A 26,962-nucleotide genomic window follows, 5' to 3' on the forward strand; every position below is an offset into this window, starting at 1 on the left:
GGCAGACGCGCACACACACACACTTACCCTGACGGTCTGGTCGTCAGAACAGGAGAGCAGTAGAGATCCGTCAGGGGAGAACTGGACTCCATGGACCCAGCTCAGATGACCACTACAGTCAGCCATCTTCTTACTGGTCTCTATGTCCCACAGCTGGAGGGAAGAGACGTATGTCGTCATACTCTGCCGTATGATGGAGAGTTTTAAGTTCCTCGGCGTAAACATCACGGACAATCTGAAATGGTCCACCCACACAGACAGCGTGGTGAAGAAGGCACAACAGCGCCTCGTCAACCTCAGGAGGCTGAAGAAATTCGGCTTGTCACCAAAAACACAAACTTTCACAGATGCACAATCGAGAGCATCCTGTCGGGCTGTATCACTGCCTGGTACGGCAACTGCTCCCCCCACAACCGTAAGGCTCTCCAGAGGGTAGTGAGGTCTGCACAACGCATCACCCGGGGCAAACTACCTGCCCTCCAGGACACCTACACCACCCGATGTCACAGGAAGGCCAAAAAGATCATCAAGGACAACAACTACCCGAGCCACTGCCTGTTCACCCTGCTAACATCCAGAAGGCGAGGTCAGTACAGGTGCATCAAAGCTGGCACCGAGAGACTGAAAAACAGCTTCCATCTCAAGGCCATCATACTGTTAAACAGCCATCACTAACATTGAGTGGCTGCTGCCAACATACTGACACAACTCCAGCCACTTTAATAATGGAAAAATTGATGTAATCAATTTATCACTAGCCACTTTATATAATGTTTACATACCCTACATTACTCATCCCATATGTATCTACTGCATCTTGCCATCTTGATGTAATTAAATGTATCATTAGCCACTTTAAACAATGCCACTTCATACAATTTCTTATTTAATGTTTTTATTTCACCTTTATTTAACCAGGTAGGCTAGTTGAGAACAAGTTCTCATTTACAACTGCGACCTGGCCAAGATAAAGCAAAGCAGTGTGACACAGACAACAACACAGAGTTACACATGGAGTAAACAATAAACAATAAACAAGCCAATAACACAATAAACAAGTCAATGACACAGTAGAAAAAATAGAAAGTCTATGTGCAAAAGGCATGAGGTAGGCAATAAATAAGCCATAGGAGCGAATAATTACAATTTAGCAGATTAACACTGGAGTGATAAATGAGCATATGATGATGTGCAAGTAGAGATACTGGTGTGCAAAAGAGCAGAAAAGTAAACAAAATAAAAACAACATGGGGATGAGGTAGGTAGATTGGGTGGGCAATTTACAGATGGACTATGTACAGCTGCAGCGATCAGTTAGCTGCTCAGATAGCTGATGTTTAAAGTTAATGAAGGAAATAAAAGTCTCCAACTTCAGCGATTTTTGCAATTTGTTCTAGTCACTGGCAGCAGAGAACTGGAAGGAAAGGCGGCCAAATGAGGTGTTGGCTTTGGGGATGATCAGTGAGATATACCTGCTGGGGCGCGTGCTACAGGTGGGTGTTGTTATCGTGACCAGTGAACTGAGATAAGGCGGAGCTTTACCTAGCATAGACTTATAGATGACCTGGAGCTAGCCGACTATGACCTGGAGCTAGCAAGGGCCAGCCGACTAGAGCATACAGGTCACAGTGGTGGGTGGTATAAGGTGATTTGGTAACAAAACGGATGGCACTGTGATAGACTGCATCCAGTTTGCTGAGTAGAGTAATGGAAGCTATTTTGTAGGTGACATCGCCGAAGTCGAGGATCGGTAGGATAGTCAGTTTTACTAGGGTAAGTTTGGCGGCGTGAGTGAAGGAGGCTTTGTCGCGAAATAGAAAGCCGATTCTAGATTTGATTTTGGATTGGAGATGTTTAATATGAGTCTGGAAGGAGAGTTTACAGTCTAACCAGACACCTAGGTATTTATAGTTGTCCACATATTCTAGGTCAGAACCGTCCAGGGTGGTGATGCTAGTCGGGCGGGCAGGTGCGGGCAGCGAACGGTTGAAAAGCATGCATTTGGTTTTACTAGCGTTTAAGAGCAATTGGAGGATAATGTTTTCATACCCTACATTACTCATCTCATATGTATATACTGTACTCTATAACATCTTCTGCATCTTGATGTAATGTATCACTAGGCACTTTAAACAATGCCGCTTTATGTTTCATACCCTACATTATATAGGGTATGAAACATGTCTATACTGTACTCTTACCTTACCATCTACTGCATCTTGCCTATGCCGTTCGGCCATCACTCATTTATATATTTTTATGTACATATTCGTATTCATTCCTTTACACTTGTGTGTACAAGGTAGTTGTTGTGGAATTGTTAGGTTATATTACTTGTTAGATATTACTGCATTGTCGGAAATAGAAGCACAAGCATTTCGCTACATTTGCATTAACATCTGCTAACCATGTGTATGTGACAAATACATTTAATAGGGCTATAGCCACCATGTGTGTACCTACATGGCACAGTGTAATAGTCAACAGGCTGTGTGTGTGTGTGTGTGTGTGTGTGTGTGTGTGTACCTCCACAGCATAGTGTGACAGTGCGATGGCCACCAGGTTGCTGCTGGGACAGGAGTGACAGTACTGCACCGTGCTCAGACGACTGGTCCGGATCTCCAACAACATGGCCGCCGTCTCTACATCAAACACCTGGGAACAGCAGGAGGGATCTGTCACTACACCATAGTTATAGCTGGTGATCGCTCTCTAGTGCAACTGCCAATATGTGGGGCACAAAATGGCTTCCATGCATAAGCTAGTGATAACTTTCTAGACACTTCTTGATGGCCCCTTGAAGGGCTCAGAGGTTGTTAGGTTGGACCATGTAGGGATCTCATTGTAAGTTGCTCTGGAGTCTTTGCTAAATGACTCAAATGTAATGTGAACTGTGAAGGACATGACAGGATGGGATTAGATGGAAGCAATATGGTAATAGCCTGAGAAGCTGCTAAGTGAAGTCTCAACTGCAGGTTTTGTTTTCATGAATTTTTCTGACTTTGCAGCTGTCCCATCTAGCAGAAACCGCTCAGTTCTGCCTCCAGGGCAAGACTCGTGACAATACATGTCAACCTGCATCTCAACCATCGATGATGATTTCCATATCTTCCAGCTTGGCAAAATGTGGGATTGTGAAGGGAAAAGCAGACCGATGAAAAGAAAGGGAAAGATACGGAGAGAAAAGAGCGATTGAGAAAAACACAAGAGTTCCAACTGCTGTTTCTACGTGACATAATTTTTTTTAAAGTCCATCAAGCTATCTATTCTTCTATCAATACTAGCCTACAAACTGACAACGCTGACATTCAACACCACTCTGATTCCTGGAGTGGAGAGAACAGACACGGACACACAGAGACCTTTACATTTCCCAGGAGTGGGACGGCTTCATTCTCAGTCAGAACACACGCTTCTACCCTCTGATGGGCAGACAGGCCCAAATACCAAAACATGAAAGACAAGTTGTCCAGGGCATTCTCATTGCTTCACGGACAGATTGCTCTAGGAGCAGTTGCTAGACAAGAACATACCGCTAAACACAAATATATTGACAGAATTTGACAGATAGGCTATGACACAGGCTATGACACAGTGTACAACACATTATGAACACCTGCTCTTTCTATGACAGACTGACCAGGTGAATCCAGGTGAAAGCTTATTGATGTCACTTGTTAAATCCACTTCAAATCATTGTAGATGAAAGGGAGGAGACAGGTTAAAAATCCTTCTTTAAGCCTTGAGTTAATTGAGAAATGGATTGTGTACGTGTGCCATTCAGAGGGTGAATGGGCAAGACAAAAGATTTGAGTGCCTTTGATCGGGGTATGGCAGTAGATGCCAGGCACACTGGTTTGTGTCAAACTACAATGCTGCTGGGTTTATCACAGTTTTATCAAGAATGGTCCACCACCCAAAGGACATCCAGCCAACTTGACACAACTGTGGGACACATTGGAGTCAACATGGGCCAGCATCCCTGTGGAACGCTTGACACTTAGAGTCCATGCCCTGACGAAATGAGGCTGTTCTGGGGGCAAGGCGGGTGCAATGTTTTGTACACTCAGTGGAGATACTAGATATTATGTGCTTAATATGCATACTGATGCATGTAAATATTCAACAGGTCAGATACTTTAAATACATACAAGTGAAAAAACACAAACACGGTCAAACACACACACACACACAATACCGTATATCAGGGTATTTTAAAACAATGACGTGTGTGTGCTTCTATACTGGAGAACAGACACCATGGGCCTGTTATAAACTACACAGTTAGCTTAGAATCTTGGCTGAGGGACCATTCCGGGACACAGTCAATCTGGAAAAAGACAGTCCATAGGACAGTTAGCCTACTCTTTCTCAAATTAATATTTCCAGGACCAATAAGGTGGTGGATATGAATTAATTTCTGTCAATTGATGTTACGTAGTTAATGCCACAGATGTCTGAAGTTGAGGGAGTGTGCAATTGTCATGCTGACTGCAGGAATGTCCACAAGAGCTGTTGCCAGAGAATTGAATGGTCATTTCTCTACCATAAGCCGCCTCCAAAAGAATTTGGCAGTACATCCAACCGAGCCTCACAACCGCAGACCATGTGTAAATACGCCAGCCCAGGACCTTCACATCCGGCTTCTTCACCTGCAGGATCGTCTGAGACCAGCCACCCGGACAGCTAATGAAACTGTGGGTTTGCACAACTGAAGAATTTCTGCACAAACTGTCAGAAACCGTCTCAGGGAAGCTCATCTGCATGCTAGTCATCCACAGCCACAACATTCCACAGCCTGATCAATTCTATGCAAAGGAGATGTGTCACACTGCATGATGCAAATGGTGGTCACACCAGATACTGACTGGTTTTCTAATCCATGGCCCTACTTTTTTTTTTTTATGTTAAGGTATCTGTGACCAACAGATGCATACCTGTATTCCCAGTCATGTGAAATCCGTAGATTAGGAACTAATGAATTTATTTCAATTGACTTATTTCCTTTTATGAACTGTAACTCAGTAAAATCTTTGAAATTGTTGCATGTTGGGTTTCTATTTTTGTTCAGTGTAGTATTAGCCATAGCATGAGCATTAGCTCATGTCCCCCAGTTACCATTCAACATTCTGCCAGCTCCTGAATCGCAACATGCTAAACAAATATGGTCTGAGTCATGGAGCTCCGCCAGGGGACCACCCCTCAGTCCCTGTGCCCACGCCACGGCCCCATGCCAGCCTGACGGAGCAGAGGAGGGCTGGCTCTTCAACACTCACAAAGACTGCGTTCCTGGCAGCACAGATGATGGTCCTGCCGTCTGCTGACCAGGTGCTGCACTTCACCATGACCGCAGTCTGCTCTCTCTGCTCCGGGAACATGTCCGCCACGTCTATGGACTTCCACTCATTGGCCGAGGACACCTCCCACAGCTGAAACACACACGCAAGCACGCACACATGCATGTACACATACGTGCACAGAAACACATATAGGTACGTACAATTAATGTTGTTAAATACATACTAGTAGTCTACACCTAAATGAAAAACCTTTATATTAGCAAATATAGATAAACACACAAAGCCATAGGTGGTGACTATGCCCCGCCCACCTTCAGGGTTCCGTCGCTGGAAGAGGTGGAGAGGTAGGCGTCATCAGGGGAGAAACAGCAGTGATTGACAGGCTCCAAATGACCAAACATGGTGTTCTGGGAGGAGGGTTTATTGATGTTCCACAGCTAGAAAGAAAGGGAGGGATATATATATATATATATATACACACACACACACACACACACACCTCTTATAGCCAGAGTGCAAAAAATGTGGCCTACTTCATGGTTTTAAAATCACACACACACACACACACACCACAGACACACCTTGGTGTTCATGAACTTGTCGTTGGAACAGGTGGCCAGTAGGAGGCGTCGGCGTGTGTTGGTGAACTGACAGTGGTTGACCTGCTCCTCGTGTTCCTCCTCAAACATCCTCATCAGAGTCCCACGCTCCACGTTCCAAACCTGGCACACAACACAGATACTGTAGTTACACAAATATACAACTCTTATTTGCTTTCCAAACCTGGCACACAACACAGATTAGAGACAGACAAACGACTTCCATCAGTAGAAGTCGGGTTGTCAGGCAAGTCTGTCTGAAGTCTGTCCAAAGTTTGAATGGCAAAGGGGAGGGTTCCACACCATACCTTGACCTTCCTATCACTGGAGCAGGTTGCTAGGAGACGGTCATCAGGGGAGAAGGCGCAGCAGAGCACCTCATCGTCGTGGGCTTGGATCTCCAGCAGCTTCTCCCCAGAGGTGCTCTTAAACACCTGGAGATGCACACAGGGCAGAGTTTATAGAGAACACCCACTCACACAAACAGGGATGTGTGGGAGATATAGTGGGTGAAGATTTATTTCAAAAGAATGTGTGTATCTTACTCGCAGTGTCTTGCTGGAGCCACAGGAGGCGATCTTGGTGCCGTCGTGGGAGAAGCAGGCAGCGTAGATGGATCCCTGGTGGGGCTGGACCACCAGACGAGACAGGCTCTTCAGACTACTTTTGTTCCTGGAACAAACCACAACCATACATGACTTCGAGAACGTGAGCATGAGGGGATGTTAGAGGAAGTTGAACATCAGGGAATGAGACTAAAACTTAGAGTGAGGGTCATAGAGTTGGATAGAGAGCACGTCTTTTGCATTTACAATGGCTTCTGTTTTAGCATGGGCAGTGCCACTGACACGACGCCAAAACAGGCTTTGTGGTAATTGCGACACAAAACCAACTCTATGGTTAGGGTATGGTTGACTGGGGAATGGAATGCATAAGGGCTAGGGAGTAAGAGGTAGGGGTCAATACTGTACACCCCGATTAAGTAGTGAGTACGCTTATAAGCACATGAGTAGTGTGTATGGGCCTACTACTGACACCCAGTCAAGGTAGAGTCCCCCTCTGGTGGCCCTCTCCTGCGCCTGCAGCAGGGCCTGGCGGTACACCTCAGAGGAGTCTGGCTGGGACAGGGCCAGCTGCACTACGTCAGGGAACGGACGCTGCTCCAACTGGTGGCCGTTCAGAGACAGGAACTCCTGGAAGTGGCCCCGCACCTCGCTGTTCTGGGGGGACCATAAAGAAAGACTCAGCGAGGATGTGACAAACTGGGTGCGTCTCAATAATATGTCCAGCTTCCTGAAGTGTGCATTTATCACTACACAAATTTAAAAGCATTGGATTGGAGTAGGCATAGGCTAGGGGGAGTTTATATACAACAGACATTTCCTTTCAAAACCATGAGGGGAATTAAACAAGTACACACTGCTGGAGAAAGGAGAGATTATTGGAACACAACAATTGTATTCACAGGCATGAAACGAGTAACTGTTTCTTGCATTGACATTTCTACATTGTAGTCATTTAGCAGACACTCTTATCCAGAGAGACTTACAGGAGCAATTAGGGTTAAGTGCCTTGCTCAAGGGCACAAGGACACATTTTTCACCTAGTCGGCCCAGGAATTTAAACCAGCAACGTTTTGGTTACTGGCCCAATGCTCTTAACCGCTTGGCCACCATTGACTTACGAGGAATTGATACCAACCGCAAGATCTGAAAACAAAATCAAATGAGGATATAAAAGGGTACACTGAGTTCCTCACTGAACTTGGTGTTGATCAAATCCTGACCTCTTTGTCCAGTATGGCGCCGTACTCCACATAGTCATTGATGAGATGAGCCGGTCCCATAATCTGAGCTTTAGTTCTGACCCAGTCCAGAGAGAACATCAGAGAGTACAACTCCTAAAGGGAGAGAGGGGGGAGGAGAGGAGAGAAGGAAGGGAGGGGTGTAAGGGTAACAGAAAAAGAGAGAGATACATACAGGGAGAGAGAAAGAGATGGAGATAGAAAGAAATAGAGAGAGAAAGACGTTAGCGACTTGTGCTTGTCTGGCGAAGGCCTCCATCATACGGAGTGGTGCTTTTATCTCCATCAGACTGTTGAACAGCCATCACACCATCTCCTGTAGCAAGACGCAAAGATAGACTCGCTCACAAAACACACCCCAGCTCTCTCACACACACCCCAGCTCTCTCACACACACCCCAGCTCTCTCACACACACCCCAGCTCTCTCACACACACCCCAGCTCTCTCACACACACCCCAGCTCTCTCACACACACCCCAGCTCTCTCACACACACCCCAGCTCTCTCACACACACCCCAGCTCTCTCACACACACCCCAGCTCTCTCACACACACCCCAGCTCTCACACACACCCCAGCTCTCACACACACCCCAGCTCTCACACACACCCCAGCTCTCACACACAAGCTCACACTCACACGAGCTCAAACTCACACGAGCTCAAACGAGCTCAAACAAGCTCAAACACACACAAGCTCCAACAAGCTCAAACACAAGCTCTGATAGTGTTATTTGGGTTGTTAATTGGATTTAGTTTTTGATGATTTGTGTACCTGTTAGGAGCTAGTAACACAAGCATTTCCCTGCATAACATCTGCTAAACTGTGTACACGACCCAAAAATGTTGATTTGATTTAGATGTTTGTGTGTGCGTACCTGTGTGAGGTTGGCCTTGGCCATGTGGTAGGTGAGGAATCTGAACCAGTAGAGGCACTCTTCATCTCCTGAGGTGGGGGGACCCTGGCTGTAGCGCTGCTGGTACTGACGCACCACCTTGGTGTGGAGGCTCTAGAACACACACACACACACACACACACACACGCTTGTTCAAAAACATACCATATTATAAACTGGGTGGTTTTAGCCCTGAATGCTGATTGGCTGACAGCCGTGGTATAACAGACCATATAGCACAGACATGACAAAACATTTATTTTAACTGCTTTAATTACATTGGTAACCAGTTTATAATAGCAGTAAGGCACCTTGGGGGTTTGTGGTATATGGCCAATATACCACGGCGAAGGTCTGTTCTTATGCACGACGCAACACGGAGTGCCTGGACACAGCCCTTAGCCGTGGTATATTGGCCATACACCACAAACCCCTCGGATCTTATTGCTTAATTAAAGTAGATTGATGTCCCAATAATGCAGGGCATAGAAGACATGAGTCTAACTGATTCATTCTATAAGCGACTGTCTAGTTTTCCAAATTCTATGTACATTGAATCTCTAAAGACAGTGTTTTCCTTATATTGGATTTCAGAACATATGAATTATCTCCAACACATTTGACAAAAGTTATCAAACATCAAATTTTAGATACATTTCAAAATGGCAACCAGCATACATAACAACCCTATGTAAATGAAGGTAGAGGTGTGTATGTTGGAGTCAGTGAAGGCTGCTGAGGGGAGGACGGCTCATAATAATGGCTGGAATGGAATGTTTAATACCACTCCATTCAGGACATTATCATGAGTCGTCCTCCTCTCAGCAGCCTCCACTCGTTGGAGTGTACATTGAGGGAAAAAAAGTATTTGATCCGCTGCTGATTTTGTACGTTTGCCCACTGACAAAGAAATTATCAGTCTATAATTTTAATGGTAGGTTTATTTGAACAGTGAGACAGAATAACCACAAAAAAATCCAGAAAAACGCGTGTCAAAAATGTTATAAATTGATTTGCATTTTAATGAGGGAAATAAGTATTTGACCCCCTCTCAATCAGAAAGATTTCTGACTCCCAGGTGTCTTTTATACAGGTAACGAGCTGAGATTAGGAGCACACTCTTAAAGGGAGTGCTCCTAATCTCAGTTTGTTAGCTGTATAAAAGACACCTGTCCACAGAAGCAATCAATCAATTAGATTCGAAATTCTCCACCATGGCCAAGACCAAAAAGCTCTGCAAGGATGTCAGGGACAAGATTGTAAACCTACACAAGGCTGGAATGGGCTTCAAGACCATCGCCAAGCAGCTTGGTGAGAAGGTGACAACAATTGGTGTGATTATTCGCAAATGGAAGAAACACAAAAGAACTGTCAATCTCCCTCGGCCTGGGGCTCCATGCAAGATCTCACCTCGCGGAGTTGCAATGATCATGAGAACAGTGAGGAATCAGCCCAGAACTACACGGGAGGATCTTGTCAATGATCTCAAGGCAGCTGGGACCATAGTCACCAAGAAAACAATTGGTAACACACTACGCCGTGAAGGACTGAAATCCTGCAGCGCCCGCAAGGTCCCCCTGCTCAAGAAAGCACATATCCATGCCCATCTGAAGTTTGCCAATGAACATCTGAATGATTCAGAGGACAACTGGGTGAAAGTGTTGTGGTCAGATGAGACCAAAATGGAGCTCTTTGGCATCAACTCAACTCGCCGTGTTTGGAGGAGGAGGAATGCTGCCTATGACCCCAAGAACACCATCCCCACCGTCAAACATGGAGGTGGAAACATTATGCTTTGGGGGTGTTTTTCTGCTAAGGGGACAGGACAACTTCACCGCATCAAAAGGGACGACGGACGGGGCCATTTCCCGTCAAATCTTGGGTGAGAACCTCCTTCCCTCAGCCAGGGCATTGAAAATGGGTCGTGGATGGGTATTCCAGCAATGACAATGACCCAAAACACACAGCCAAGGCAACAAAGGAGTGGCTCAAGAAGAAGCACATTAAGGTCCTGGAGTGGCCTAGCCAGTCTCCAGACCTTAATCCCATAGAAAATCTGTGGAGGGAGCTGAAGGTTCGAGTTGCCAAACGTCAGCCTCGAAACCTTAATGACTTGGAGAAGATCTGCAAAGAGGAGAGGGACAAAATCCCTCCTGAGATGTGTGCAAACCTGGTGGCCAACTACAAGAAACTTCTGACCTCTGTGATTGCCAACAAGGGTTTTGCCACCAAGTACTAAGTCATGTTTGGAGGCAGGGCTTTCTGGAGGCAGGGCTTTCTCCTATAGAGCTCCATTTTTATGGAATGGTCTGCCTACCCATGTGAGAGATGCAGACTCGGTCTCAACCTTTAAGTCTTTACTGAAGACTCATCTCTTCAGTGGGTCCTATGATTGAGTGTATTCTGGCCCAGGAGCGTGAAGGTGAACGGAAAGGCTCTGGAGCAACGAACCGCCCTTGCTGTCTCTGCCTGGCCGGTTCCCCTCTCTCCACAGAGATTCTCTGCCTCTAACCCTATTACAGGGGCTGAGTCACTGGCTTATTGGTGTTCTTCCATGCCGTCCCTAGGAGGGATGCATAACTTGAGTGGGTTGAGTCACTGACGTGGTCTTCCTGTTTGGGTTGGCGCCCCCCCCCTTGGGTTGTGCCGTGGCGGAGATCTTTGTGGGCTACACTCGGCCTTGTCTCAGGATGGTAAGTTGGTGGTTGAAGTTATCCCTCTAGTGGTGTGGGGGCTGTGCTTTGGCAAAGTGGGTGGGGTTATATCCTTCCTGTTTGGCCCTGTCCGGGGGTATCGTCGGATGGGGCCACAGTGTCTCCTGACCCCTCCTGTCTCAGCCTCCAGTATTTATGCTGCAGTAGTTTGTGTCGGGGGGCTAGGGTCAATCTGTTATATCTGGAGTATTTCTCCTGTCTTATTCGGTGTCCTGTGTGAATTTAAGTATGCTCTCTCTTTCTTTCTTTCTCTCTCTCGGAGGACCTGAGCCCTAGGACCATGCCTCAGGACTACCTGACATGATGACTCCTTGCTGTCCCCAGTCCACCTGGCTGTGCTGCTGCTCCAGTTTCAACTGTTATGCCTGCGGCTATGGAACCCTGACCTGTTCACCGGAAGTGCTACCTGTCCCAGACCTGCTGTTTTCAACTCTCTAGAGACAGCAGGAGCGGTAGAGATTCTCTCAATGATCGGCTATGAAAAGCCAACTGACATTTACTCTTGAGGTGCTGACTTGTTGCACTCTCGACAAATGTGATTATTATTATTTCTTCCTAGGTTTTGGCCTTTCTAGGGAGTTTTTCCTAGCCACCGTGCTTCTACACCTGCATTGCTTGCTGTTTGGGGTTTTAGGCTGGGTTTCTGTACAGCACTTTGAGTTATCAGTTGATGTAAGAAGGGCTATATAAATACATTTTATTTGATGTTTTGCAGAGGGGTCAAATACTTATTTCCCTCATTAAAATGCAAATCATTTTATAACATTTTTGACATGCGTTTTTCTGGATTCTTTTGTTGTTATTCTGTCTCTCACTGTTCAAATAAACCTACCATTACAATTACAGACTGATCATTTCTTTGTCAAACATACAAAATCAGCAGGGGATCAAATACTTTTTTCCCCTCACTGTACGAGACCCACCTCTAGACCAGAGCGGTTCATCTCAGCCAGGAAGTCCAGCTGGAGGTCGTGGAGGTAGTAGAGGTAGGGCCGGTGGTGACAGTCACGGAACAGTAGGGACTTGTTCACAAAGTCCTGAAGAACGTCCTCTACCTCCTCTGGTTCTAGATCCCACAGAACCGACAGAACCTGCATGCAGAGGAACATGGAAGACACAGGTTGGTGGTGGCACCTTAATTAGGAGGACTGGCTCATAGTAATGGCTGGAACACTATTCAAGACATTATTATGAGCCGTCCTCCCTTTGATGGAAGAACAGGCTTCGATTTAGAGACAGAGACAATGGCCTGTTTCCTTGTCTTTTATTATCTCTTGTCTTTCCACAAGGACAGCTCACAATGTCTCCATGGGTTGTGAATACTTTTTGGCTGAAGGTGCGGGATAGCCTTACCCTAACCTACTGTAGCCTAGCTTAGTTTAGCCTAACCTGACCTACCCAAGCTTAACCATAATCCACCCCCCCCACCCGGCCATTCTGACCTTGGCAGGTACTTTGACGTCCTTCTCCAGCACGGTGAGGTCAATGTACAGCTCCCTGTGTTCCTCAGACAGGACCTGGATGCTGGCAGCCATGGCCTGGTCAAGGGCATCGTAGTCATACGAAGACGACTTACGAATACGCTTGAACTTCTTCTGCTGGAGCGTGTGCAGGTAGTAGGCCCAGCGGTCCGGGAACTCCCGCAGCAGGGCCCCGATTAGGGACACCACCAAGGGGGAGCCTGGGGAAGAGAGGAGGGTAGAGGAGGGGTTTAGGTAGGCTGGTTGATTGTGCCAAGAGTTGAGATGTAACAGAAATGGAATTTGCATTTATTCGTTTTGATACATTTAATTATTTAATGTATTGAATTTAGAATTTCACTAACTGAAATTGAATTTCATGTTTTAGAATGGAATTCTACAAGTCGTTGAAGGTTAACAGAATTTTCAGTGGGCATTAAGGCCTCCTTTTTTCCGAAGTCTATGCTCAGACTAATTTGACTATAAGTTTTTTTACTCAAACAAAAACAGGCTAACAGCCTCATACTCATTTGACTGATGTCCTGCTGGTAAGAGAACACGGAACATAAACCACTATACAAAGCAAGCTATAAAAATACATGAATTGGTGTACTGTGTATTGTGAAACACATAGTTCTGAAATAGCGCCTGCCCTATAGAGAAAGGTGCAGTTGAATGCAGAGGATCCACAGTACACCAGGTCAAGACCTGATGAAGACAGCTAGCTGAAAATATTGGTTTGTTTTTTATGAATCTTTTGTCATGGAGAAGAAAGTGCTGATTGTGTTTTTCTCAGGTCAGTGTCTTTATTAAAATATTTAAAATATATATATATTTTTTATTACAATGTATTTACGATTGCATATCTGCAGCCAGCAAATTTGTGTTCCAACCCAACACTATCACAAATAATCAATGAACCATCAAGCCCTTGAGAAGTTGAATCTGCTAACGTGCAACACTTTTAGATAACGAGTTAAAATGTGAACATTAGTAGTTTAAGAAATAGTAATAAGATGAGTTTTTCTGCCTCTGGTTAGAAGGGTAGATATTATTGATGTTGCTGCCTCTGGTTAGAAGGGTAGAGATATGATTGATGTTGCTGCCTCTGGTTAGAAGGGTAGATATTATTGATGTTGCTGCCTCTGGTTAGAAGGGTAGATATATGCTTGATGTTGCTGCCTCTGGTTAGAAGGGTAGATATATGCTTGATGTTGCTGCCTCTGGTTAGAAGGGTAGAGATATGATTGATGTTGCTGCCTCTGGTTAGAAGGGTAGAGATATGATTGATGTTGCTGCCTCTGGTTAGAAGGGTAGAGATATGATTGATGTTGCTGCCTCTGGTTAGAAGGGTAGATATTATTGATGTTGCTGCCTCTGGTTAGAAGGGTAGATATTATTGATGTTGCTGCCTCTGGTTAGAAGGGTAGAGATATGATTGATGTTGCTGCCTCTGGTTAGAAGGGTAGAGATATGATTGATGTTGATGCCTCTGGTTAGAATGGTAGATATTATTGGTGTTGCTGCCTCTGGTTAGAAGGGTAGATATTATTGATGTTGCTGCCTCTGGTTAGAAGGGAAGATATTATTGATGTTGCTGCCTCTGGTTAGAAGGGTAGAGATATGCTTGATGTTGCAGTCTCTGGTTAGAAGGGTAGTCATATGCTTGATGTTGCTGCCTCTGGTTAGAAGGGTAGATATGATTGATGTTGCTGCCTCTGGTTAGAAGGGTAGAGATATGCTTGATGTTGCTGCCTCTGGTTAGAAGGGTAGAGATATGCTTGATGTTGCTGCCTCTGGTTAGAAGGGTAGAGATATGCTTGATGTTGCTGCCTCTGGTTAGAAGGGTAGAGATATGCTTGGTGTTGCTGCCTCTGGTTAGAAGGGTAGAGATATGCTTGGTGTTGCTGCCTCTGGTTAGAAGGGTAGAGATATGCTTGGTGTTGCTGCCTCTGGTTAGAAGGGTAGAGATATGCTTGGTGTTGCTGCCTCTGGTTAGAAGGGTAGAGATATGATTGGTGTTGCTGCCTCTGGTTAGAAGGGTAGAGATATGATTGATGTTGCTGCCTCTGGTTAGAAGGGTAGATATGATTGATGTTGCTGCCTCTGGTTAGAAGGGTAGAGATATGCTTGATGTTGCAGTCTCTGGTTAGAAGGGTAGATATATGCTTGATGTTGCTGCCTCTGGTTAGAAGGGTAGATATGATTGATGTTGCTGCCTCTGGTTAGAAGGGTAGAGATATGCTTGGTGTTGCTGCCTCTGGTTAGAAGGGTAGAGATATGCTTGGTGTTGCTGCCTCTGGTTAGAAGGGTAGAGATATGCTTGGTGTTGCTGCCTCTGGTTAGAAGGGTAGAGATATGCTTGGTGTTGCTGCCTCTGGTTAGAAGGGTAGAGATATGCTTGGTGTTGCTGCCTCTGGTTAGAAGTGTAGAGATATGCTTGGTGTTGCTGCCTCTGGTTAGAAGGGTAGAGATATGCTTGGTGTTGCTGCCTCTGGTTAGAAGGGTAGAGATATGATTGGTGTTGCTGCCTCTGGTTAGAAGGGTAGAGATATGATTGGTGTTGCTGCCTCTGGTTAGAAGGGTAGAGATATGATTGATGTTGCTGCCTCTGGTTAGAAGGGTAGAGATATGATTGATGTTGCTGCCTCTGGTTAGAAGGGTAGAGATATGATTGATGTTGCTGCCTCTGGTTAGAAGGGTAGAGATATGATTGATGTTGCTGCCTCTGGTTAGAAGGGTAGATATGATTGATGTTGCTGCCTCTGGTTAGAAGGGTAGATATGATTGATGTTGCTGCCTCTGGTTAGAAGGGTAGAGATATGCTTGATGTTGCTGCCTCTGGTTAGAAGGGTAGAGATATGCTTGATGTTGCTGCCTCTGGTTAGAAGGGTAGAGATATGATTGATGTTGCTGCCTCTGGTTAGAAGGGTAGAGATATGATTGATGTTGCTGCCTCTGGTTAGAAGGGTAGAGATATGCTTGATGTTGCTGCCTCTGGTTAGAAGGGTAGAGATATGCTTGATGTTGCTGCCTCTGGTTAGAAGGGTAGAGATATGCTTGATGTTGCTGCCTCTGGTTAGAAGGGTAGAGATATGCTTGATGTTGCTGCCTCTGGTTAGAAGGGTAGAGATATGCTTGATGTTGCTGCCTCTGGTTAGAAGGGTAGAGATATGCTTGATGTTGCTGCCTCTGGTTAGAAGGGTAGAGATATGCTTGATGTTGCTGCCTCTGGTTAGAAGGGTAGAGATATGATTGATGTTGCAGTCTCTGGTTAGAAGGGTAGATATTATTGATGTTGCTGCCTCTGGTTAGAAGGGTAGAGATATGATTGATGTTGCTGCCTCTGGTTAGAAGGGTAGAGATATGATTGATGTTGCTGCCTCTGGTTAGAAGGGTAGAGATATGATTGATGTTGCTGCCTCTGGTTAGAAGGGTAGAGATATGATTGATGTTGCTGCCTCTGGTTAGAAGGGCAGAGATATGATTGATGTTGCTGCCTCTGGTTAGAAGGGCAGAGATATGATTGATGTTGCTGCCTCTGGTTAGAAGGGTAGAGATATGATTGATGTTGCTGCCTCTGGTTAGAAGGGTAGAGATATGATTGATGTTGCTGCCTCTGGTTAGAAGGGTAGAGATATGATTGATGTTGCTGCCTCTGGTTAGAAGGGCAGAGATATGATTGATGTTGCTGCCTCTGGTTAGAAGGGTAGAGATATGATTGATGTTGCTGCCTCTGGTTAGAAGGGTAGAGATATGATTGATGTTGCTGCCTCTGGTTAGAAGGGTAGAGATATGATTGATGTTGCTGCCTCTGGTTAGAAGGGTAGAGATATGATTGATGTTGCTGCCTCTGGTTAGAAGGGTAGAGATATGATTGATGTTGCTGCCTCTGGTTAGAAGGGTAGAGATATGATTGATGTTGCTGCCTCTGGTTAGAAGGGTAGAGATATGATTGATGTTGCTGCCTCTGGTTAGAAGGGTAGAGATATGCTTGATGTTGCTGCCTCTGGTTAGAAGGGTAGAGATATGATTGATGTTGCTGCCTCTGGTTAGAAGGGTAGAGATATGATTGGTGTTGCTGCCTCTGGTTAGAAGGGTAGAGATATGATTGATGTTGCTGCCTCTGGTTAGAAGGGTAGAGATATGATTGATGTTGCTGCCTCTGGTTAGAAGGGTAGAGATATGATTGATGTTGCTGCCTCTGGTTAGAAGGGTAGAGATATGCTTGATGTTGCTGCCTCTGGTTAGAAGGGTAGAGATATGATTGATGTTGCTGCCTCTGGTTAGAAGGGTAGATATGCTTGATGTTGCTGCCTCTGGTTAGAAGGGTAGATATATGATTGATGTTGCTGCCTCTGGTTAGAAGGGTAGATATATGATTGATGTTGCTGCCTCTGGTTAGAAGGGTAGATATTATTGATGTTGCTGCCTCTGGTTAGAAGGGTAGAGATATGATTGATGTTGCTGCCTCTGGTTAGAAGGGTAGATATTATTGATGTTGCAGCCCTTGAGATGACACTGCACCTCTTCACAGGGCTCTTCAAACTATCCTCCTGTCAGTATCACTATGTAACGGACCCTAAAAACTGGACTGAAGCACAGAGGTACTGCAGAGAGAAGTACACGGACCTGGCCACCGTAAGCAACATGGAGGATATGAACAGACTGAACCACTTGACTATAGACAGCGGTTATGATGGAGCAGTGTGGATAGGACTGAAGAAGGGACAGTATTCCAGGTGGCAGTGGTCTCTGGCAGACATAGACTACTATAGTAAGGGACAGACTCAGTTTAGTGAATTTTGGGACCAAGACCAGCCACAAAATTTGAATGAAAATTGTGGTGTCATGAAGAATTCTGGAAAATGGCACGACTATTTTTGCACTACTCAACACTTTCCAGTGTGCTACGACGGTGAGTGACATACTACATGTATTCTAGTTAAAAACACAGCAAAAAAAAACACACTAACCTGGTAACACCAGAAGCACATACACACAAGTTCGCCTGTGTGATCACGCTCTCCGTAGCCAACGTGAGTAAGACCTTTAAACAGGTCAACATTCTCAAGGCTGCGGGGCCAGATGGATTACCAGGACATGTGCTCCGGGCATGTGCTGGCCAACTGGCGGGTGTCTTCACTGACATTTTCAACATGTCCCTGATTGAGTCTGTAATACCAACATGCTTCAAGCAGACCACCATAGTCCCTGTGCCCAAGAACACAAAGGCAACCTGCCTAAATGACTACAGACCCATAGCACTCACGTCCGTAGCCATGAAGTGCTTTGAAAGGCTGGTCATGGCTCACATCAACACCATTATCCCAGAAACCCTAGACCCACTCCAATTTGCATACCGCCCAAACAGATCCACAGATGATGCAATCTCTATTGCACTCCACACTGCCCTTTCCCACCTGGACAAAAGGAACACCTATGTCAGAATGCTATTCATTGACTACAGCTCAGCGTTCAACACCATAGTACCCTCAAAGCCCATCACTAAGCTAAGGAACCTGGGACTAAACACTTCCCTCTGCAACTGGATCCTGGACTTCCTGACGGGCCGCCCCCAGGTGGTGAGGGTAGGTAGCAACACATCTGCCACGCTGATCCTCAACACTGGAGCTCCCCAGGGGTGTGTGCTCAGTCCCCTCCTGTACTCCCTGTTCACTCACGACTGCATGGCCAGGCACGACTCCAACACCATCATTAAGTTTGCTGACGACACAACAGTGGTAGTAGGCCTGATCACCGACAATGACGAGACAGCCTATAGGGAGGTGGTCAGAGACCTGGCCGGGTGGTTCCAGAATAACAACCTATCCCTCAACGTAACCAAGACTAAGGAGATGATTGTGGACTACAGGAAAAGGAGCACCGAGCACGTCCCCATTCTCATCGACGGGGCTGTTATGGAGCAGGTTGAGAGCTTCAAATTCCTTGGTGTCCACATCAACAACAAATTAGAATGGTCCAAACACACCAAGACAGTTGTGAAGAGGGCACGACAAAGCCTATTCCCCCTCAGGAAACTAAAAAGATTTGGCATGGGTCCTGAGATCCTCAAAAGGTTCTACAGCTGCAACATCGAGAGCATCCTGACCGGTTGCATCACTGCCTGGTACGGCAATTGCTCGGCCTCCGACCGCAAGGCACTTCAGAGGGTAGTGCGTACGGCCCAGTACATCACTGGAGCAAAGCTGCCTGCCATCCAGGACCTCTACACCAGGTGGTGCACCGACCAACCAGTGCTCCCGCACATTGGCTAACCGGGCTATCTGCATTGTGTTCCACCACACGCCAACCCCTCTTTTTACGCTACTGCTACTCTCTGTTCATCATATATGCATAGTCACTTTAACCATACCCACATGTACATACTACCTCAATAAGCCTGACTAACCGGTGTCTGTATATAGCCTTGCTACTCTTATTTTAAAATGTATTTTTTACAGATTACTGTGGGGTAATCAAGGTCGCAACGTTTGTCTTTCAAATTTCTTGTCAATTCCAAGCTTATGATTTCCAAAGGTTTATGAACTGACAACAGTTCAAACGGCACTGATCGGTTGCATTTGTCCCCATAGGGACTAAGTCTCCAGCTGGACGTTTCCTAATGGTTCAACAGTCAATGACCTGGAGGGAGGCTCAGCACTACTGCAGAAAGTACCACACAGACCTGGCCAGTGTGAGGAACCAGATTGAGAACAAAGAGATCTGTAACGTGGCCGGGAGTAGCAACGTTTGGATCGGCCTGTTCAAAGACACCTGGACGTGGTCAGACCAGAGTAACTCCTCGTTCAGATACTGGGTCGACAGAGAACTGAACGAGTCCTGCGCTGCTTGGAATCGCAGTACCTCAGGCCAATGGATAGACATAGAATGTCTGAAGGAATGTCCCTTTGTTTGCTACGGTAGTAAGTTAAGATCACTTATTGTGCCACCGAACTCCTCTTCTTAAATGGGCTGTTGATTTGGAATAACTGTCCACACAGATTTAAATATGTGACATTCTTGTATGGAATGGTGAATGTTCATCTTAACTGTATGTGTGTATATAGTTGAAGTCGGAAGTTTACATACACTTAGGTTAGAGTCATTAAAACTCATTTTTCAACCAAATTTATTGTTAACAAACTATACTTTTGTGCATGACAAGTAATTTTTCCAACAATTGTTTTCAGACAGATTATTTCACTTATAATTCACTGCATCACAATTCCAGTGGGTCAGAAGTTTACATAGACTAAGTTGACTGTGCATTTAAACAGCTCGGAAAATTCCAGCAAATTATGTCATGGCTTTAGAAGATTCTGATAGGCTAATTGACATAATTTGAGTCCATTGGAGGTGTACCTGTGGATGTATTTCAAGGCCTACCTTCAAACTCAGTGCCTCTTTGCTTGACATCATGGGAAAATCTAAAGAAATCAGCCAAGACCTCCACAAGTCTGGTTCATCCTTGGGAGCAATTTACAAATGCCTGAAGGTACCACGTTCATCTGTACAAACAATAGTACGCAAGTATAAACACCATGGGACCACGCAGCCGTCATACCGCTCAGGAAGGAGACACATTCTGTCTCCTAGAGATGAACGTACTTTGGTGTCGAAAAGTGAAAATCAATCTCATAACAACAGCAAAGGACCTTGTGAAGATGCTGGAGGAAACAGTTACAAAAGTATCTATATCCACAGTAAAGCGACATAACCTGAATGGCCACTCAGCAAGGAAGAAGCCACTGCTCCAAAACCGCCATAAAGCCAGACTACGGTTTGCAACTGCACATGGGGACAAAGATCGTACTTTTTGGAGAAATGTCCTCTGGTCTGACGAAACAAAAAGAGAACTGTTTGGCCATAATGACCATCGTTATGTTTGGGGGGGAAAGGGGGACGCTTGCAAGCCGAAGAACACCATCCCAACCGTGAAGCACACGGGTGGCAGCATCATGTTGTGGGGGTGCTTTGCTGCAGGAGGGACTGGTGCACTTCACAAAATAGATGGCATCATGAGGAAGCTAAATTATGTGGATATATTGAAGCAACATCTCAAGACATCAGTCAGGAAGTTAAAGTTTGGCCGCAAATGGGTCTTCCAAATGGACAATGACCCCAAGCATACTTCCAAAGTTGTGGTAAAATGGCTTAAGGACAACAAATTCAAGGTATTGGAGTGGCATCATAAAGCCCTGACCTCAATCCTATAGAAAATTTGTGGGCAGAACTGAAAAAGCGTGTGCGAGCATGGAGGCCTATTGTGGGAAGGTTGTGCAAGGCTACCTAAAACGTATGACCAAAGTTAAACAATTTAAAGGCAATGCTACCAAATACTAATTGAATGTATGTAAACTTCGGACACACTGGGAATGTGATGAAAGAAATAAAAGCTGAAATAAATCATTCTCAACTATTATTCTGACATTTCACATTCTTAAAATAAAGTGGTGATCCTAACTGACCTAAGACAGGGAATTTTTTAATAATGATTAAATGTCAGGAATTGTGAAAAACTGAGTTTAAATGCATTTGGCTAAGGTGTATGTAAACTTCCGACTTCAACTGTATTGTGTTAGACCCAAGACCCCCAACAGTCAAGAAGATACAGGTAGTGAGAGTGAGGATGACCCCAGACCCAAACATGGGCCTGAATGATGCTAAGGAGAGGGAGGCCATTTTACAGCAGGTGAGTCTCACCCTCTTCATTTCTAGATTTTTACCTTCATTTAACCATGCATGTCAGTTAACTCTTTACACTCATACCCGTTTACGAGGTTCAAAGTAGCAGATTTTATTCCCACCTGACCCAGATTGCGATTTATTATGGGCCGTTTTTGGATTGCGTAAACAACCGTAATTGTGTGATGCAGGGTTGTGTTCCAAACAAAACAACAAGTGTGCTTGCTCTAGTTCCTCAACAGCACTGGTAGGAGAGCTAAAAAAAAAAAACTTTATATTTGAACACTCTTTGAGTCATAAAGTACATGGAAAGGAGTGTGGTCACTTGGAGACACCACTTAGTTCTCTCACTCAAACCCTTGTCATTGTTTTGTCTTATGTTGCACCTATCCCACATTTTCCAGGAATATTCTTATCATGCTACTGGATGGATCCAGAGTATTTTCAGACTTCACTAATAACAAATGCAGTGAAAAGTTCATTAAATGTAAAATGCACATAAAATCAACAGCGCAATGTTTCGATTCAGTCTTGTATCAGGTGAACTGTTGTGTCCTCAACTTTGGTCAAATCATTTTCCCATAATCTCCTAATTGTTCCCTTTCAATTTCTACCATGCTATTCATATTTCTTCTGTTAGAAACATTTCAATTTAGCCTTATCCATAAAGGCCAATTTCCCACAAGTGTTTTTTTTTATTTATTTCACCTTTATTTAACCAGGTAGGCCAGTTGAGAACAAGTTCTCATTTACAACTGCGACCTGGCCAAGATAAAGCGTAAAGGGTTAAGAATAAATTCTTATTCACAATGACCAACTCGCTGTGAACAAGTAAAGTCCACTGCTCCTTACATTAAGAGAGTTCTCCAAGTAATGAGAAACCTTCCAAACCATAAGAGTGCAGGTACCTACATATGGAAGTATATAGCTGCCATCATTACATTTGTAATGCTACAATGTATTAATAAATAAATATTCAGTAAGATTAGGTGTTCAGGGCATAAAGCCTTGTTCTGTTCCTCAGATAAAGGAGAAAATGAAGGCCAATGGGATGACTGGGAACTTCGAACTGAGATGGAAAGAGCAGCCAGATGGAAAGGTCTTCCACAAGGAAGAGAAGAAAGAGAACGACAGAAAGAGAGAAAAAAGGGAGCAGAAAAATAAGGAAGAGCTTTGAATAGAAGCACATGGAGTTAGTGTGTGGATCGGTTGCCATGTGCCACCTATAATTAATGATTCCCTTCTCATCTCACATTGTATTCATTTATCATGAACCATTATTAACCATGATAATTCCCGAGAAGCAGGTGTTTGGAGGATATATTTGCATCGTCTCGGGCAGCAAACCAATATACCCTCCAAACACCGGCTTCTCGGGCACTTTTATACAACAAGTTATCAACATATTCAAATAATGACTGACATATTTTTTTTTTGAATTTATTGATGAATTTGTTCGTCCAATCGGTTTGGTTGCCAGAGAAGCGACCCAGTCGTTCAGTCTTTTTGTTATGCATCTATGGACACGACCCAGTCGTTCCTTCTAAATGTTCCATAGCCATACTGGCTGGCAACGTTCTTATCCTTTGCTTGCTAGCTAGCCAACTACGGCTAACTTACAGTCACGTCAAACAGTGCAGCCAGAACAACAACAGTAGCTGCATTTGTTTAAGCTGTTTTCTAGTGACATTTACTTGGATACATCTATAACAATGAGCTAATGATGCACGATTTCTCCTGGCATAGAAAATGCGCTCTCTTGTCAGGACATTGTCGTTCAGAGGAGACAACAACACAATCACTAAAAACTGAAGCTGGAAAGACTGCAAACTAGCTGCACTTCGTTTTGTTTGACCTTTTACATGTATATTTCTGTGTATACATCCATAAACATGATGCCAGCTGATTCATGATTTGAATGTATGGGACAGCTGGAGATTGAATTTGAATATTGAAACAATGTTGCAAATGTTAGAGACAGATAGGAAGGTTTATACAAATCTCTGCTGTTGAAAACTAAATGTTAGTCTAAAAGAAATGTGAGATAATGTCTAGATGCTTTTTTATAATGGAGAACAAGTTTATAAATTGCCTGGCTGGGCTGATGAGACAGTGGATTACGCAGTCAGATGCAACAGAGTAAATAGGCATTTTAACGTCATAGATTTAGCCGGTGGTAAATTGTGGAATAGACACTGGCTGGAATGGGGTTTTAACCAATCAGCATTCAGGATTAGACCCACCCGTTGTATAATGTAATATATTCTATCCATACTATTACAGTATGCCACGTTGCTGTTTTATTTGATGTTTAATTTGCTTGTTATCTTGTTCTCTATTCATGATCTGTTCATTATTTAAATCAATGTTTTTGGTCACACTACATAATGCCTACCAAATCATTCATAAGAAAAGGTAATACTTTATTTCTCTTGAATATGTGAAATAAATTGACATTTTATTATAAACCTGAATGGAATTTTAATTTCATTCAATACAATTTCTTTTGACACTATAGCTCCGTGTGCGTGCATGTACCTTTGCACTCTCGGACAATGCTGCGGGCCTGTTCTGGGAGTCTCTGGGGTTTCCCGTTGACATACAGGGCGAGGATCTCCAAGGCCTGATCCTCCTCCAGACCACTCTCCACTGCCACCTCAGACTTAAAACCTGGACACACATAAACACATGAGTGCACACACATATAAACGCATGTGCACACACACACATATGCACAGTTTGAGCAGGTGCATTGAGCGTAATGTTTGAGAAGTGTTCTATAAATGAAGTCATCATTATCAGCAGTACTGTAGTAATGTTAGTATTAATATCACTGCTATTACTCATACACACCACTGACACAGTCGGCTAGGCTTCTGTCTCGGGTGGTGAGCATAACTCGACACTGGATGTCAAAGGCCCTGAGCACCGAGCTGTCCCAGATGTCATCCAGTATCAGCAACGACCTGGACACACACACACACCTAATTCAATTTACAGGAATTGTAAAGGAATTAATAGCATACAATAAATCACTACAGAGCTGAAACTTCTGAGGTCCAACTAAACGTTCTACTCATCATTAACAGCCACCATTTAGAAGGAATGGACCAACTTGAAAAGTTGGCTACCAGTCCACATCAATACACTTCAACCCTGGGGGACTGACCTGGGGTAACGACGGAGCATGAGGAAGCGTAGTCGCTCCTTGGCCTCCTCCAGAGAGCCAGGAGGCCGGTGAAGGGAGGACGAGGGGTCTTTCTCCTGGCTCTGCTGCTCCAGGCGGAAACACAGTGACTGGATCCTAACCAGTAGGTCAGCCCGGTCCAGCTGGCCTATGGACAGCCAGTGGACTCCTCCTGGAAAACACTCTGGGGGGGGGGGGGGGGGGGGGGGTCAGAAGGACAGTGTGAGTGTGTGTGTGCGTGCGTGTGTCAGAGAGAGAGAAAGACGGGGAGAGAGAGAGAGACAGTACAGTCAAGAGACCAATGCGATAACGAACAAATAAAACAGAGAGAAAGATGGAGACAGAGAGAGAGAGACAGACACACACAAAGAACAGTCAAGAGACCAATAAGATAAAGAACAGAGAAAAAACAGAAAGTGAATGCAGAAAGAGAAAACAGAGAGAAAGTGAATGCAGACAGAGAAAAAGAGCCTCAACTACATGTATTAACCCCCCTCCTGAAATGCATCTTGGGTCAGTTTGACATTTTACCCATTATTGGGCTTGGTTAGGATTGGGGGAGGAAGCTGATCCTAGATCTGTACCTAGGGAAAACCTCACCACGGAGCCACCTACCTGTGATGAGTGCGTGGTCTCGGACTGCCTCCGCAGCCAGGACAGACTTGCCGGAGCCGGCCATGCCGAACACAGTGACCCAGCCGGGCTCCTTCTGCAAGCGGTAGAGCTTCTCCCTGACCCGGTTCACCAGGGCTGGCCGGCTCACAAACACCACGGGTCTCTGGGGCACGCCGCCCTCACTCAGCACCGCCTGGACTGGAACAGGGTAATACAGCATTATACACTGCTCAAAAAAATAAAGGGAACACTTAAACAACACAATGTAACTCCAAGTCAATCCCACTTCTGTGAAATCAAACTGTCCACTTAGGAAGCAACACTGATTGACAATAAATTTCACATGCTGTTGTGCAAATGGAATAGACAACCGGTGGAAATTATAGGCAATTAGCAAGACACCCCCAATAAAGGAGTGGTTCAGCAGGTGGTGACCAGAGACCACTTCTCAGTTCTTATGCTTCCTGGCTGATGTTTTGGTAACTTTTGAATGCTGGCGGTGCTTTCACTCTAGTGGTAGCATGAGACGGAGTCTACAACCCACACAGTGGCTCAGGTAGTGCAGCTCATCCAGGATGGCACATCAATGCGTGCTGTGGCAAGAAGGTTTGCTGTGTCTGTCAGCGTAGTGTCCAGAGCATGGAGGCGCTACCAGGAGACAGGCCAGTACATCAGGAGACGTGGAGGAGGCCGTAGGAGGGCAACAACCCAGCAGCAGGACCGCTACCTCTGCCTTTGTGCAAAGAGGAGCACTGCCAGAGCCCTGCAAAATGACCTCCAGCAGGCCACAAATGTGCATGTGTCTGCTCAAACGGTCAGAAACAGACTCCATGAGGGTGGTATGAGGGCCCGACGTCCACAGGTGGGGGTTGTGCTTACAGCCCAACACCGTGCAGGACGTTTGACATTTGCCAGAGAACACCAAGATTGGCAAATTTGCCACTGGCACCCTGTGCTCTTCACAGATGAAGCAGGTTCACACTGAGCACATGTGACAGACGTGACAGAGTCTGGAGACGCCGTGGAGAACGTTCTGCTGCCTGCAACATCCTCCAGCATGACCGGTTTGGCGGTGGGTCAGTCATGGTGTGGGGTGGCATTTCTTTGGGGGGCCGCACAGCCCTCCATGTGCTCGCCAGAGGTAGCCTGACTGCCATTAGGTACCGAGATGAGATCCTCAGACCCCTTGTGAGACCATATGCTGGTGCGGTTGGCCCTGGTTTCCTCCTAATGCAAGACAATGCTAGACCTCATGTGGCTGGAGTGTGTCAGCAGTTCCTGCAAGAGGAAGGCATTGATGCTATGGACTGGCCCGCCCATTCCCCAGACCTGAATCCAATTGAGCACATCTGGGACATCATGTCTCGCTCCATCCACCAACGCCACGTTGCACCACAGACTGTCCAGGAGTTGGCGGATGTTTTAGTCCAGGTCTGGGAGGAGATCCCTCAGGAGACCATCCGCCACCTCATCAGGAGCATGCCCAGGCGTTGTAGGGAGGTCATACAGGCACGTGGAGGCCACACACTACTGAGCCTAATTTTGACTTGTTTTAAGGACATTACATCAAAGTTGGATCAGCCTGTAGTGTGGTTTTCCACTTTAATTTTGAGTGTGACTCCAAATCCAGAACTTCATGGGTTGATAAATTGAATTTCCATTGATTATTTTTGTGTGATTTTGTTGTCAGCACATTCA

General features: G+C 45.3%; 2 protein-coding genes across 4 annotated transcripts in view; one reads left to right on the top strand and one right to left on the bottom strand.

Annotated features, from left to right (window-relative positions):
- LOC115199073 (apoptotic protease-activating factor 1) overlaps positions 1-26,962 on the bottom strand; it is a 72,522-nt gene that overhangs the window by 41,455 nt on the left and 4,105 nt on the right. For 2 of the 3 annotated variants that reach the window (XM_029761619.1, XM_029761620.1), the window contains exons 3-18: positions 25,265-25,457; positions 24,632-24,833; positions 24,316-24,428; positions 24,001-24,132; positions 12,757-12,995; positions 12,238-12,405; positions 8,583-8,714; positions 7,686-7,799; positions 6,935-7,119; positions 6,445-6,571; positions 6,208-6,333; positions 5,882-6,022; positions 5,612-5,737; positions 5,277-5,429; positions 2,527-2,655; positions 28-153 (exon numbers count right to left, since the gene is read on the bottom strand). In XM_029761619.1, coding sequence (XP_029617479.1) covers positions 28-153; positions 2,527-2,655; positions 5,277-5,429; positions 5,612-5,737; positions 5,882-6,022; positions 6,208-6,333; positions 6,445-6,571; positions 6,935-7,119; positions 7,686-7,799; positions 8,583-8,714; positions 12,238-12,405; positions 12,757-12,995; positions 24,001-24,132; positions 24,316-24,428; positions 24,632-24,833; positions 25,265-25,457 — 2,406 coding nt within the window. Of the gene's footprint in view, positions 1-27; positions 154-2,526; positions 2,656-5,276; positions 5,430-5,611; positions 5,738-5,881; positions 6,023-6,207; positions 6,334-6,444; positions 6,572-6,934; positions 7,120-7,685; positions 7,800-8,582; positions 8,715-12,237; positions 12,406-12,756; positions 12,996-24,000; positions 24,133-24,315; positions 24,429-24,631; positions 24,834-25,264; positions 25,463-26,962 lie in introns of all 3 variants that reach the window. The other variant, XM_029761617.1, reaches the window with a different exon arrangement.
- On the top strand, positions 13,448-22,926 carry LOC115199075 (snaclec rhodocytin subunit beta-like). Its single transcript, XM_029761624.1, has 4 exons — positions 13,448-13,570; positions 19,371-19,700; positions 21,360-21,469; positions 22,487-22,926. Exons 1-4 carry the CDS (start codon positions 13,537-13,539, stop codon positions 22,637-22,639), a joined length of 627 nt encoding a protein of 208 aa, XP_029617484.1. The 5' UTR covers positions 13,448-13,536; the 3' UTR covers positions 22,640-22,926.

This window comes from Salmo trutta, chromosome 8 (assembly GCF_901001165.1).
Source record: "Salmo trutta chromosome 8, fSalTru1.1, whole genome shotgun sequence".
NCBI lineage: Eukaryota > Metazoa > Chordata > Actinopteri > Salmoniformes > Salmonidae > Salmo > Salmo trutta.